At 48.6% G+C, this 14,076-nt stretch overlaps 1 protein-coding gene across 1 annotated transcript in view; it reads left to right on the top strand.

Moving 5' to 3' along the window:
- The first annotated feature begins 1,260 nt into the window (after nucleotides 1–1,260).
- Nucleotides 1,261–14,076, top strand: part of CHD3 (chromodomain helicase DNA binding protein 3) — a 101,275-nt gene continuing 88,459 nt past the window's right edge. The window contains 1 exon segment of the mRNA XM_060256840.1: nucleotides 1,261–1,340. Within this exon segment, the coding sequence (XP_060112823.1) occupies nucleotides 1,331–1,340 (10 nt within the window). The 5' untranslated portion in view covers nucleotides 1,261–1,330.

Here is a 14,076-nt window from a genome sequence, read left to right on the forward strand (position 1 = left end):
AAAAGCCAGTGTGAGCTGAGAGCGCAGAGCAAGGGCAATGGGGCTTTGCGTTGAACAGAGAAGAGAAGAGGATGGATAACCGGAACGGGGAGAACGGTGGGGGAGCAGGTGGCCACCTACTAGCGCGAAGAAAGATTCCAGAGAGGCTAAAGAAGCATTTTAAATCCTCTTGATTTTCACGGGTTTCTGCTTGCAGATGACTTGGATCCCTAGTTTGACCTACAAATGCTTGCGTTCTGATAGTTCTGGAAGCTAGCCTGGTTCAGCCAGTCCCTTTCTCCAGGCCTGTCCCGCATTTCAACAAGGTAATATCCCCCATGCTGCCCGAGAAGTTCTGAGCGATCTGGGGATGGAAGACCCTGGTGCTCTGACTTCCCCCAGCTGTGTACAAGCGCAGATCTCTTGGCTATGTGTGCCAACAACGCTTCTTGCCAGCTGGTGCCCTTCTAGTCTAGATTTGTAGCAGTGTAACTGGCTGGAAGACAACCGCCCTGTTTTCAGCCGCTGGCTGAACATCCCATTGCTTTCCTCTTGGGGTTTTTTTCATCCTTACTATGCTCAACTATTGAGGGACTGGTGTTTTTTCTTTTTTTTAAAAAATCCCACTTCACTATTAATCTAGCATGTTAGTGGACCAATCATAGCATTCAGGCATCCCATAAATCTTTCCCTGGTTCACTGAATGTTACCCCCCCCCCCCTTGCCAACATGCCTGTTTTTGCTCTGGTGATTAAAATTTCTCACTAATGGAAATGGCAGTTATTTTCCTCCATTAACCGACACAGATAAAATGCACTGTTCTTCTCTTTCCTCCCCCTCCTTTACAAATTGGTTGTCCATTTTAAAAAAAAAATATTAAAATACACAAATGCCGTTTGTCATGAAAGAGATGGCAATTGTTGACAGGGTATGGTCTTCTGTAATTTGTAGTTATGGCTACACATCTGCATTCTCTATCTTTGTCTCCCCCCCCCCCCACCCACCATTGCCTTTCAAGATCCTTTGTTAGCTTTATATAATATATATTTTCAAGGTAGGGAGTAGAAATGTCACGTGTGTGGAAAATTCTAGTTGATTGCTTGCCAAATATAAAAATCTTCTGCGCATGTGTGCCAATATTATGATTAGGGAAGGGGGGGGGAAGAGGGGGGAGAGGAATGCGTTGAAGAAGTAGGAGGGAAAAAAAAGATGGATAGATGGATTAGAAATTGACAAGAGTTGCAGGGGAGGGGGTGTCTGATAAGCCTACCCCGATGTGTGCCGCCCCCCCTTCGTATTTGTCAGTTCCATCCCACCAGAAGCGGAAGGAAAGCGGCGTTGTTTGAGGGAAATGCAACAAGGTGAATCATCTTGGAGGATTCAGAGACAAATGTTGTATTGTCAGAAGAAGCAGCTAGGGGTTGTGCCAGATGTATAATGTAGCAAGCGGAGAAAAAAGAAGGGGGGGAGGGAAGGATGGGAAGTGGGGCCTCAATTGTGGTTATTTGCACCAGTATCCATTAATCTTAACGGCATTTGTTATCTGGAGTGGGAGGAAGCTTTAGGGAAGGGATGATCATTTTGGCTTTATTTTGCAAGACGGAGGGAAGAAAAAAAACGTTTGGTTGGCTCAAGTGTAGGCAAAGACTGTGTTAGAATTTGCAGCCCGTGCCCAGTTTTGAGGGGCTGCACCCGTCCCTTCTTGGTCGGCTAAATCCACATTTGCCTTTTTGCACCTGTTTTTAATATCGGGCACTAAAATTAGGAGGTCTGCTAGGAAAGATGCGTATTTTTGGATTGCAGTTTCAGCAGAGATTGGACCAGTCGCTGGATTGTCTCGGAAATCTGGCATGCTCTCGCCAGCGTTGTATGAGTTGACTGATCTCAGACAGCTGAGGGTGGGGGAAGCGTGAGGGCAGATGCGGACTGGGGAAAGCGGACTAGGCTGACGGTGGCAAAGCCCGAATGTAGATCCGGGTGGGCAGCCGTGTCGGTCGGAAGCAACAGAACAAAGTTTGAGTCCAGTGGCACCTTTAAGACCAACAAAGTTTTATCCAAGGTATGAGCTGTCGTGCGCACTCACACGTCTTCAGGTACATCGAAACGGAAGTTACCAGTCCATCCACGTAGGTAGAGGGTGAACAGCGCACGGATGGGCTGGTGACTTCCATTTCAACGTTATCTGAAGAAGCGCGTGTGCACACGACAGCGTATACCTTGAATAAAACTTGGGTTGGTCTTAAAAAGTGCCACTGAACTTGAATTAAAGTCTGAATGTGGTATTCTTTTCTCGCAGGCCTGATTTAGCTCTCAGCATAACTCCTGTGACTATTTTGAGTTTGGCACTGTTGGAAATGGAGGTTGGGTTGGTGTGAGCCAGGAAGAGCTATCCGGCCTGCAATAGGGATATAAAATCCTGTGGGGAGGAAGGGGGTGGATTTGAATAGTGTGTGTTGGGGGGAAACCCACAGGCTATGTGTTTATCCGTGAAGAGTGGACAGCCGTGCTGTTCCCACACATGCTGGCTCTCTCTGTAGTCAGTATGTTTAATCTTTGACCTGGAGGAACCCCCCCTGCGGGGGCACGAGAGGGCAGTTTAGCTTCCTGCAGCCCCGTTTAGCCTGCGACCTCTCGGCAGAGGCAGCTGGCGCAGGGAGCCAATTAGTGCCAGCTGTGATTTATACAGTAGTTTGTGTCCTGTGGCTCGAGGAGGTGGGGTGATGGGAAATGAGAAAAGAGGGATTGGGACAGAAGAGCAAGACAACGCGTGTCTAGGTCGTCTGGCAGGCACTGGGTGGCGGGGAGTTCTGGCTCCCTGGAGCTGAACTGTGCAGCTGGAGGCGACTGCCTGTGTCCTGGAGAAGCGTGGTTCCCCTCTCTAGGTCTGCGCTCCTTCATTGCACAGAGTCTCAAATATCAAGGCGTTTTGTCGGTGACCATGTGGGGGGTGGGGAATCCAGCGAAAGCATCTCATTCCAGCAGCCAGGGGAGGAAGGAAACCCAAGCGTGGTTATGCTGCTGGAGATAAAGGAATGCCAAACTTGCAGGTGAAATGAAAAAACCAGAGTCTGGGCCCGAGCAGGCTGGATTCTGTTGCCTGGGGGGGGGGGGGGGCGTTTCCAGGCATTGGGTTGTTTCGTGGGTCTTAATTTATTTTATTTATTCATTTAAAACTTTGAATGCATTGTGTTGACCCTTGCAGTGGTCCAGTGTTAGATAGGGGCCGTGTGTAATGCATGTGAGAATGTTCAGATTCCTGGTGGCTTTAGAACTGTGTCATGCATTGAGCAGTACAAAGTGATAGGATGGAAACTTCCCTGCATGTAGATAGCTTCAGAGGGCAAAGCAAGTCGGTGTGCAGAGGAACAGGTGGACCCCAGTCCAGTAGCAACTTAGAGACCAACTTTGAGACCGTGTTGATTTTTAAACAGAGGTGAGATGGCCTTCTGACAGCGATGAAGATCCTGTGAATTTGGGGTAGGTATTTGTGGGTTTCCTGCGTTGTGCAGGGGTTGGACTAGACCCTGGTGGTCCCTTCCAACTCTATGATTCTATGATTCTAGTATTTTCAGGGGTATGAGCGTTCAAGTTTCCTTCATTAGGTATTGCCTGTGGTAAATTAGCACATTGGGTCCTGTGTTAATTTTCTATGCACAAGAAAATGTATTTTTTTTAATGGAGGGAAGTATTTGAAAACGAGACCACCCAATTGAAGTCTGAAATGGTAAAGTCCTCCTTGTCCCACAGAATGTGGAGCATGGTCTGTACACACAGCAGACTGAATGAAGTAGTAGAATGCTGAACGGGCGGAGTGGGTTGCACCACTTTACAGTGTGTGTGTGTGTGGGGGGGAGACCAGTTTGCATGTCCCCCCACGTATGCAAGAAGTAATAATTTAAAAAAAACTTAGTTTGGCAGGTAGAAAGTTCTGATCCATCCAACTCCCTGCTGCAACCTGATGTGGTACAGTCTAACCCAGAGGGTGGCTAAACTTGCTTTAAAGTAAGAGCCACACAGAATAAACATCAGATGTTTGAGAGCCACAAGACATGAATGTCAAATGTATGAAGGAAGAAAGGAAGAGAGAGAAGGAAGGAAGGAAGATAGATAGATAGATAGATAGACAGACAGACAGACAGACGGACGGACGATGGGAGAGGAAGGAAGGAAGCAACTTTTAAATGCATTCTCCAAGCTACTGGCTGGTTTGGCTTAGAGAACTGATTTAAAAGGACAAATGCCTTCTCCAAGCTGGCTGACAGGGCAGCGGGGCTTTGAGAGCCACACAATATGTGTGAAAGAGCCATATGTGGCTCCTGAGCCACAATTTGGCCACCCCTGGTCTAACCTATTGATTCAGGACTCTTTCTCCTTGCATTCTGCTGCACGTATCCTCCAGGCTGTGTGGAACAGCTCTTAGGCAGGTGATTGTTTCACTGCCAGTTTTCTTTATTTCGCTATTCCTCCAAGTAGCATAGAGCAGCATATGTGGTTCTCTCCTCCATTTTACTTTCACAGCAACCCTGCGAGGGAGGCTAGGCTGAGGGACGGTGAGTGGCCCCAAGGTAGTGAGCTTCATAGCTGAATAGAGTTTTGAACCTGGATCTCCTAAATCCTAGTTCATCACTCAGCACCAGTGTTCCCTCTAAACTGAGTTAGTGTGAGCTTGCTCACAGCTTTTTAGCCTCCAGCTCACACATTTTGCCTTAGCTCAGGGAAAATGGCCCCAGGGCAAACGACTTTAATGCAACAGCTCCCAACTTCAATGCCAGTTGCTCACAAAGTAGAATTTTTGCTCACAAGACTCCACAGCTTTGAGGGAGTATTGCGCAGCAGCATATACCACATTGGCTGCCTCTCGCAGGCTGTTACAGCGAAGCATTATAAAATATTTTATGTACTAAAAGAGACTTTAGAAATGAATAATTATTACTGCTCCCATTTTACAGACAGTGAACTAGGGCTGAGGGTTACCAAATGGGTGCTCTTACATTTTTGTTTGTCAACTGTGTTGCTTTAACAAAGTATTCTGTTTTGTTAGCCAGCTGAAATGAGTTTTATGTTATCTCAACACAGGCGCTGTTCTGAAGATAAATGTTTTGTCTGGGGGGGGGGGTATCAAATCAATTTAGCCTGATGCCAAGCAAATAAATAAATGAGGGATCCAGTTCTTGTGCCGGTTCCAGATAAGGCTATCTTAAGGGAGGCCCAGTTAAAAATGTAAATAAAAAATCCACACATTGTTTAGTCCTGGAACTGGCAGCCGTTTTGGCCCACATGTTCCCCCCCAAAAGTTGTGTCTGTTTCTTCAGGATCAGCCTTGGACTTGGCTGGAGGCTGTAAGGTCGAGAGGCAACGACAGGCATAAGTCGTGCGTGTGGCTTTTCCCCACACCTCCAGCAGTGTTATCTTGGGTGGCTGCCAAGCCAAATGATGTGGTACGGTGCTCTAGGCATGTGTGACCAACTCCTGGCCTACGAAGATTGATTCAGTGGGTCAGCAAAAGTTCTGGCTGATACTTTGAGCCGCCAAAAAAAGAAGTGCTCTTAACTGCATACCCAAGGGAAGCTGTCTCCAGTGTCCGAGGCTTTTAAATTTCTGCTTGAGATAAGCTACCCGATCCGATCTAGTATTCTAGCCTTGAGGTGAGGGGAATGTGATCATTTCAACTGTGAGATGAATAGTGGTTCAGGTAAAAACAAATGTATTTATTTTTTTGTGCCAGCAAAAGGCTCACAGTTATCGGTTGACCCAATTCGTGACTGTGAATGGGAAAAAGTTTATTTTAAAAGTTTCTCTCAGTCTTCTGCTTTTTGTAACGGGACTAGGAATATGTGGGTGAAGTAGAATGCCAGGAGCACCACACAAGTCATGCCTGTCTGTCTGACTCATGCCCTGCCGCTTGCCCTTGAGTTAGCTGGAAATGCTTCTGGGAACTCAAGCATGTTGGAATCTGTGTCCTGGGTTCTGAGGCCAGCTGTGTGAGGGAGCCAAGGAAAGACAGTTTAGCTAGCAGGTGGCAGCTGTAAGGTAAGCCTGATTCTTAAATTGTTACATGTATACCTCACCTTCCTTCAAGGAAACTTGACACAATGCACATTGTGGGGAAAGGGTGTCTACTATGCACAGATCTTCTAGGTTTCAGAAGCGTATTTTAATCATATTCCATTTAGACCTTTCCCTGTGTTGAGAGACTTCAGGACAAGCAAAAGGGAATATTTCTGTACACCAGGGATGGGGAACTTCTGTCCCGAGGGCAGGTCACTTGGTGTGGCTCTCAGGGATGGCTGAGCCAAACAGAGCCATGTGGCAGCCTTTCTGGACCTGGTTGGCCAGCGAGGATTGTGGGGCCCAGCCGTGCTGTGCAGCAGCCTCCCCAGGGCCAGGCAGGGATCACAGGGCCCAGGTGTACTGCATAGCAGCCTCCCTGGGGCCTGGCTGGCCAGCCAGAATTGCTGCAGGGCCTGGAAAAGTGGATGTGACAGTTCAGTTTGCACTTGATTATCCCAGATGGTAATATGCTAGTGAGTGTGTGACCTAATATGCTAATATTAGGGGGTGTGGTCTAATATACTACTGAGTTCCTGCTGGGCTTCTTCTACAAAAAAGCCCTGGACCTATGCATTTGCCTAGGGTGGCAGGTTAGGCTCTCCCCACATGACTTCAAATCGAAAAACAGTTATTTGCATTAATTTTGCTGGCCCGAATCATTCTCCCTCGGCGGAGCACTGTTTTTTAAATTGATAATTTTTTATGGCCCGTGAATGGTGTTATAAATATCCATATGGCCTTTGGCAGAAAAAAGGTTCCCCACCCCTGCTGTACACAGTGAGTGAATAAAATGTGGGATTTGGTGCCAGAGGATGTAGTGATGACTATAGGTATAGATGGCATTACAAGGAGATTAGATTCATGGAAGACGAATCTACCAGTGTCTACCAGCCATGGTGACTAAAGGGAACCTCCACATTCAGAGGCAGTCAACCTCTGAATCCCAATGCCAGGAGGCAACATTAGGGGAAGGCCTCAGTCTTCATGTCCTCCAGAGGAACTAGATGGCCGCTGTGTGAGACAGGATGCTGGACTAGATGGACCCCTGGTCTGATCCAGCAGGGTTGTTCTTATGTTTCTAGGAGATTTGCAAAGGAACAGAATGGGTCAGTTACCAGAGGCAGTGTTAAAACACAGGTCTTCTAGAGCAGTGGCCTTTGAGCTGTCTGTATCGGGCTGGCCCCAGACCCAGCTGAGCTTGGTTGGAGATGGCTTGATATCTAAGTCACATGAGGGGAAGCGGTGAGACCAGATTATGACTTCGCTGATGTCCAAGCTGGGGCCTTGGATAGCAGTCCAGGAGAGCCAGGGACAGGAAGATCACCAAGAGGAAAAAGCCAAGGGTCAGAGTCATGGAGGAATCCTCTTCACCACTGAATGACTCCGCTGAGCCACCCAGCTGTTGCTAGCAGAGTTCACGCAAACAGAGGCAGGAGGGTGGTGCCCTTCCTTCATATGTGTGCAAGCAGCTGATCCAGTGAATGCGATGGCTACTCTGTGTGGGCTGGTGATGACCCAGTGGGTGCGACTCTCAGAGGGTCTGAACTCATGGATTTAAAGAACAGAGAGAAGCTGTGCGGGCAGGGGCTGCGTCCGGACATGCTTCATGGACAATGATAATTGCAGGATCCCATTTTATATGTGCAACAGCCAACTTGGAGGAGTGAAGCGCTTCTGCAAATGACTACATGTGTTCACTCACCTGTTTATGCATCTGAGCAACGTGGCTTTATTGAACTTTTTTTTTTCCTCTCGTAAGAGACGCCTTGCTGGATCAGACTTTGCGGTCCATCTGGTCTGGCATCCATTGTCACACAGTGGCCAGCCAGCTTCTTAGTTTCCAGTATAATTGCGATGTGGTCCATTCTGGTGTGACTGGGTGAACAACCATTTATTTTCATCCAGTGGGGAGGGCTGGGCATGGCTTCTGTAGGAGATGCATAAAACTGGGCTGTTCGAACATTACATGCCTATTATAGAATCATAAGAGTTGGAAGGGACCTCCAGGGTCACCTAGTCCAACCCCCTGCACAATGCAGGAAGCTCACAAATTTGTTGTTGTTCAGTTGCACAGTCGAGTCTGACTCTTTGCGACCCCACGGACAAAGTTACACCAGGTCCTCCTGTCTTCTACCATCCTCCAAAGTTTGCTCAAATTCGTGTTTGTTACATCAGTAACGCTGTCCAACCATCTCATCTTTTGCCGTCCCCTACTTCTTTTGCCTTCTGTCTTTCCAAGCATCAGGATCTTCTCCAGGGAGTGCTCCCTTCTCATTTGCTGGCCAAAGTATTTGAGCTTCAGCTTCAGCATCTGACTTTTCAGGGAACAGTCTGGATTGATTTCCCTTAGGACTGACTGATTGGATTTTCTTGCAGTCCAAGGGACTCTCAAGATTCTTCTCCAGCACCACTCACAAATACCTCCCTCTAAATTCACAGGATCTTCATTGCTGTCAGATGGCCATCTAGCCTCTGTTTAAAAACCTCCAAGGAAGGAGAGCCCACCACCTCCTGAGGAAGTCTGTTCCACTGAGAAACCGGCTCTCACGGTCAGGAAGTTCTTCCTAATGTTGAGCCGGAAACTCTTCTGATTTAATCTCAACCAATTGGTTCTGGTCTTACCTTCCGGGGCCACAGAAAACAATTCCACCCCATCCTCTATAGGACAGCCCTTCAAGTCCTTGAAGATGGTGATCCTATCACCTCTCAGCCGCCTCCTCTCCAGGCTAAACATCCCCAGCTCCTTCAACCTTTCCTCATAGGACTTGGTCTCCAGACCCCTCGCCGTCTTCATATTCATCATTACCTGTTTCTTTCACCATCTCCTCTCAGGGAAACCTGGCAAGAGAGAAGACCTGAGGACAAGTGAAACGACCTGAAGGAGGAGTCATGGCTAGGCTTGGAATAATGGGAAGGGAGGCGGATAGAAGCAATCTGCCCATTGCTCCTTAATACTGTGCCCTGTCCTGATCAGCACTCTCTGTCTTTCTGTTTGGTTTCCCTGCCCCCAAAACTGGAATCGCGGCTGTTCTCCCGCCGCCCTTGCTGTGCATTGTAGGTGTTTAAAAAGGCAAAGGTGCAAACACCAATCGTTTCCGACTCTGGGGTGACGTTGCATCCGACGTTTTCACGACAGACTTTATTTTACGGGGTGGTTTGCCATTGCATTCCCCAGTCATCTACGCGCTCCCCCCCCCTGCAAGCTGGGTACTCATTTTACCGACCTCGGAAGGATGGACGGCTGAGTCAACCTTGAGCCGGCTACCTGAATCCAGCTTCCGCCAGGATTGAGCTCAGGTTGTGAGCAGAGAGCTCGGACTGAAGAACTGCAGCTTTACCACTCTGCGCCACGGGGTCCTATATTGTAGGTGTTTGAACGCCTCATATTCCGCAAAGCACCAGAAGGCAGCCATGCTGGTCTGCAGTAGAACCGCTAGATTTGAGTCCCCGAGCACATTACAGACCAGCAAAAAAAATTTGGGGGGTGGTGGTGTTGGTGGTTGATATTGAGCTTTGACTGCAAAAAAACCATGCTGCCAAAATCTTGTTGGTCTCTGAGGTGCAGATATTCTGGAAACAATTGCTTCTAGTTTACAACAGACTATAAGTATATGCTAGTGCTGGTATCCCATTAGCAAAAAAGGGGGGGATGTTTTTACAATGAGTCCTAGGTTAATTTCTAACATGCTCAGAGTCATACAGATTCAGGTGGGTTTGAAGCAATAGAACACGGAAGCTTGTACCCTGAATTAAACTTCGTTGGTCTTAAAGGTGCCAGCGAACTCGTTCGGAGTCATGCAATAAGCTTTATTGCATGAAGGTCTTGAACGAGAAGGTCTTGAACACGGTTGTTCTGTCTTGCCTTCAAGAGGCCTCATGGCCTCTCTGTCCTTTCCTTGTACAGTTCTGTATTCTCCAGCCTCAGCAGGCCCGGCTTCACCCTGTGCTATTGATGTTTCTTGCAGCCATCCAAGGTTTCTTTTTCCCTCTCTTGGCCAGCGTCAGACACAACAAAGGCTTCTGTCGCTCAGGTTCAGAGGGCCCGACGGACCGTTCCTCCTGGCTGGGAGGAAGGTTTTTCCGAGCACTGGCACTAAGCAAGGTTGCGTCCCACATTAATCTTAGCCAGGTTAACTGCGGCTCTTCTGTCTTCCCCGCCCGCCTTGTCTGGCAAGACAAGAGAAATCGCTCAAGGGGGCAGAGTGGCTCTGGAGCGCCTAATTACCACTGAGCCGGCTGTCCTGTGATATTAACGAGGCGGCGGCGTGTGCAGCCTCTGCGTGCAGCTCACGGTAGATAGAGCCTTCCTCTGTGCATCGAGGGGAGCAGGAGGTTGAAAAGCTGTCGGGGAAAACACAGAGGATTAATGGTCCCTCCTCTGTCTTAATATACTGAAGTGATTTCCTTTGATGCCAGTGGAGTCACTCCTGATTTACAACAAGTGTGAACGAGAGGGGAGTTGGCCCGGGTGACTCCTATTAGGAGTTATGCCGTGTAGCAGCCCCTACTGCACAGCAGAGCGACTTTGTATCTGTGACCGTCAGCCCCTCCACAAAGCCTGGACAGTTTTTCTTTTCATTCCTAGAGTGCCCCAGTCCTAAGTAAGATTCACTGTAACAGCTAAAATGTCCTGTGGGTAGTGTTTCCTTCCACTCCAGGTTCAGTGGAGGTATTCCCTCACTTCCAAAGGCCTACCATTAAAGAAGTCCCAGGTTTGGTGTAATGGTTAAGAATATTGGATTCTAATGCGGAGAACTGGGTTTGGTTCCCCGCTTCTCCAAGTGCAGCTGCTGGTGTGACCTTGGGCCATCCACAAGTTCTCAGCAGAGCTGTTCTCTCAAAAGCAGTTCTCTGAGAGCTCTCTCAGCCCCACCTACCTCACAGGTTCTCTGTTGTGGGGAGAGGAAGGGAAGGAGATTGTAAGCTGCTCTGAGACTCCCGAGTGAAGAGTGGAGTGTAAACCCAATTCTTCCTCCTCTACCTCTTCTTTGTGTTCATCTCCGTTGCCTTCTTCGTCACTGTCATCATCTTTGGTCTTGATTGGTGCAGCACCCCACCCAACATGACAAAAGGAATGGTTGTATTTCTTAAAGTTTGTAGATCTCCCCCCTCGTTTGACCTTAATTGTTCTGGTCAGGTAGCCCATCAGAGCTACAGGGAACTGCCCCGCCTCACCTGAATGGAGCAGACAGGTGTGTGTCTGCGTGTGTGTGTGTGTGAGAGAGTTTCTGATACTGGGAGAAACAAAAGTGGAGAGCCATTGCTGTGAGTTGGCCGAAGCAGCTTAGAGGGTCAGAATTGTGGGGTAGTAGATCTGCTGCCCCAAAGGAGCACTGCTCTGCTTCCACATGTGATCTGTTTGTACCAGGGCCATAGCCAGGATTTTAAAGGTTGGGGGGCTTTTTAAAAAGTCAGGGGTCATCCTTTCCCATCCACTTCTCAGAAGCTTCCTGGGGTAGGGGCAAAAGCTGGAGGCTCCGAAAGTGGCCAAGTCAAGGCAGAAAACCCTAAAACTTTGGGCTCCAGAAGGGAGTGCATCCTGCATGCAAGCAGGGGTTTTTCCTTCCACCTCCCTCTCCCCCGCCCCAGCGCTTTGCAGCCAGCAGCTCCATCTGTCCCCCTCCCGCCCTGGCCCATTCCACCTGGCTTCCTCTGCCTCCCGCTCCTCGACCTTCCTTTTTTCCACCTGCTGCTTTTGTTGCTGCAGTGCACTGAGCCCTGATCAGCAGGCTGCACCCTGGAGGGCCCCCTGGGAGTTGGGGGGGCCCCCCTAACTGGAAGTCAGGGGGCAGTGCCCCCACAGGCCCCCCTGTGGCTACAGGCCTGGTTTGTACGCTTGGAAATGCAACAGATGGCACAGAATCACTGTAAGTCTCCAAAAGGAACCGACTTGGGTAAGCGCTGGTCTCCGGAATCTCTCACCACATGGAGAAGTGGCGTGTGCGTCAGTGGTGGAATTGCTCTTCCTTGGAGAGAAACTGTGAGCTGCTGCGTCCGAGCCAGAATGGAGGACCAGACGTTCCTAGAAGAGGCGGCTGTTCCAACAGCAAAGCCAGAAGCTGGAAGCCGGGTTCCAGAAGTAAAGCCAGCAGTTCTGAAGCCAAGTCTCAGCAAGCTTCAGTGAAAATGGAGGCCTTGTCGCAAAAAAAAAAAAAAAAAACCCAACTGATGCATTGCCCAGAGTCTTAAAACATCTAAGTAAGAGCCATGCATCAGTACAGCCGGTATGGCTGACCCCAAAGCTCAGTTGCAAAGAATCTTGTTGGGGGGCAGTTCAAAGGGATCGAGGAGGTGGATGAGCTACTGATGGGCTTGGGTGGTGAACTTGTGCAGCCAATCACTGAAAGCAAGAGGCCTTCTCCGTCCAGGAGCCTGCCAGCAGTTACGAGCGTGAAAAACTGGAGTCCCTCAAAGGAGGAAGCGCAGGGAATCTTCGTAGTGAGTTGGGCGACAGCCTTACATTTTTTAAAACCCGAAAACTTGGAATTCAGAAAACCTGATAGCTTATAATTATAAGGTAGTAATGATATGTCAATTGCTGTTGTTGTTTTAAACAAACACAAAGCCCTTCAACCGGCAGGCAGGGTAAATGGCGTTGCCGTAGGCAGGACTGGGAAGATCCGGACTTTCCCGTCGACGTGGGTGCCAACTCTATTTAGTTGCGATATTTCTCAAAGCATCACAGTGAAGCAGATTTAGGAAAGATGGGGGAAACCCTGGAAGTGTGTGGAAGCGCTGCCAGATAAAGACGTCGTGCCAAGACTTGGATTTGAAGTTTGATCCGTAACCTGAGTTGGGTCAGCCTGAAATCCATTTCAGAAGCGGCGTGAAGGAAAAAAGAGAGTGTTTCCACAGCTTGCCACAGAGAAACGCTTTTGATTCGGAATTCTGCTTGTTCTTAATGGAAATGTGCCTGGAAGCAAGCAACAGGAATGACCCCAGACTTGGAATCCTACTCAGCCCCGGAGACAAGGGAAGTGCTGCTCCTCAGAGAACCTGTGCTTGGTGGGTGGACGATTTTGGAATTTGGTGCTTGGAAAACTCCCTTGCAGCAGGGAGATCTGGAGATCTTTGGGAGAGCCAGAAATAAGAGATTTTTGCAAGGTGTTAATTTTTTTTTTTTTGCTTGTCTGTTTCGGGGTTGGAAAGAAAAACTTTGCTTGACTGCTTAAGTCTGCTGCTGTAGTACAGAACAAATGTAAGAGGGAAGATGCCTAGGGCTAGGACATGCCTTTCTAGATAGCAATTGACATGGGCACAAAGAGGGGTTTTTTTTTTTATCCTGTATCTTGAGCATGTCAGAAATCCATTCTTAGGGCTTTTGCTAAGTGTAGATGGCCCAGGCTAGCCTGATCTCATCAGATTTCAGAAGCTACGCAGGGTCAGGCCTAGATAGTCCTTGGATGAGAGACCCCAAGGGGAAGCCTAGAATTGCTGTGCAGAGGCAGGCAATGGGAAACCACCTCTGAAGATCTCTTGCCTTTGAAAACTCTTAAGGGGTTGCGTAAGTTGGCTATGATTTGATTGTACTTTCCGCTTTTGTTGTTGTTCAGTCGCACAAGTCGAGTCCGACTCTTTGCGACCCCATGGACAAAGTCATGCCAGGCCCTCCTGTCTTCCACCATCCTCCAAAATCTGCTCAAATTTGTGTTAGTTACATCAGTAACGCTGTCCAGCCATCTCATCTTTTGCCATACTCTTCTTCTTTTGCTTTCTGTGTTTCCCAGCATCAGGATCTTCTCCAGTGCATGCTCCCTTCTCATTAGTTGGCCAAAGTATTTGAGCTTCAGCTTCAGCCTCTGATCTTCCAGGGAACAGTCTGGGTTGATTTCCCTTAGGATTGACTGATCAGATCTTCTTGCAGTCCAAGGGACTCTCAAGAGTCTTCTCCAGTGAGGGCTCCCTTCTCATTTGGTGGCCAAAGGATTTGAGCTTCAGCTTCAGCATCTGATCTTCCAGGGAACAGTCTGGGTTGATTTCCCTTAGGACTGACGGACTGGATCTTCTTGCAGTCCAAGGGACTCTCAAGAGTCTTCTCCAGTGAGG

The sequence above is a fragment of the Heteronotia binoei genome, chromosome 15 (genome assembly GCF_032191835.1).
Source record: "Heteronotia binoei isolate CCM8104 ecotype False Entrance Well chromosome 15, APGP_CSIRO_Hbin_v1, whole genome shotgun sequence".
In the NCBI taxonomy this organism is placed as follows: domain Eukaryota; kingdom Metazoa; phylum Chordata; class Lepidosauria; order Squamata; family Gekkonidae; genus Heteronotia; species Heteronotia binoei.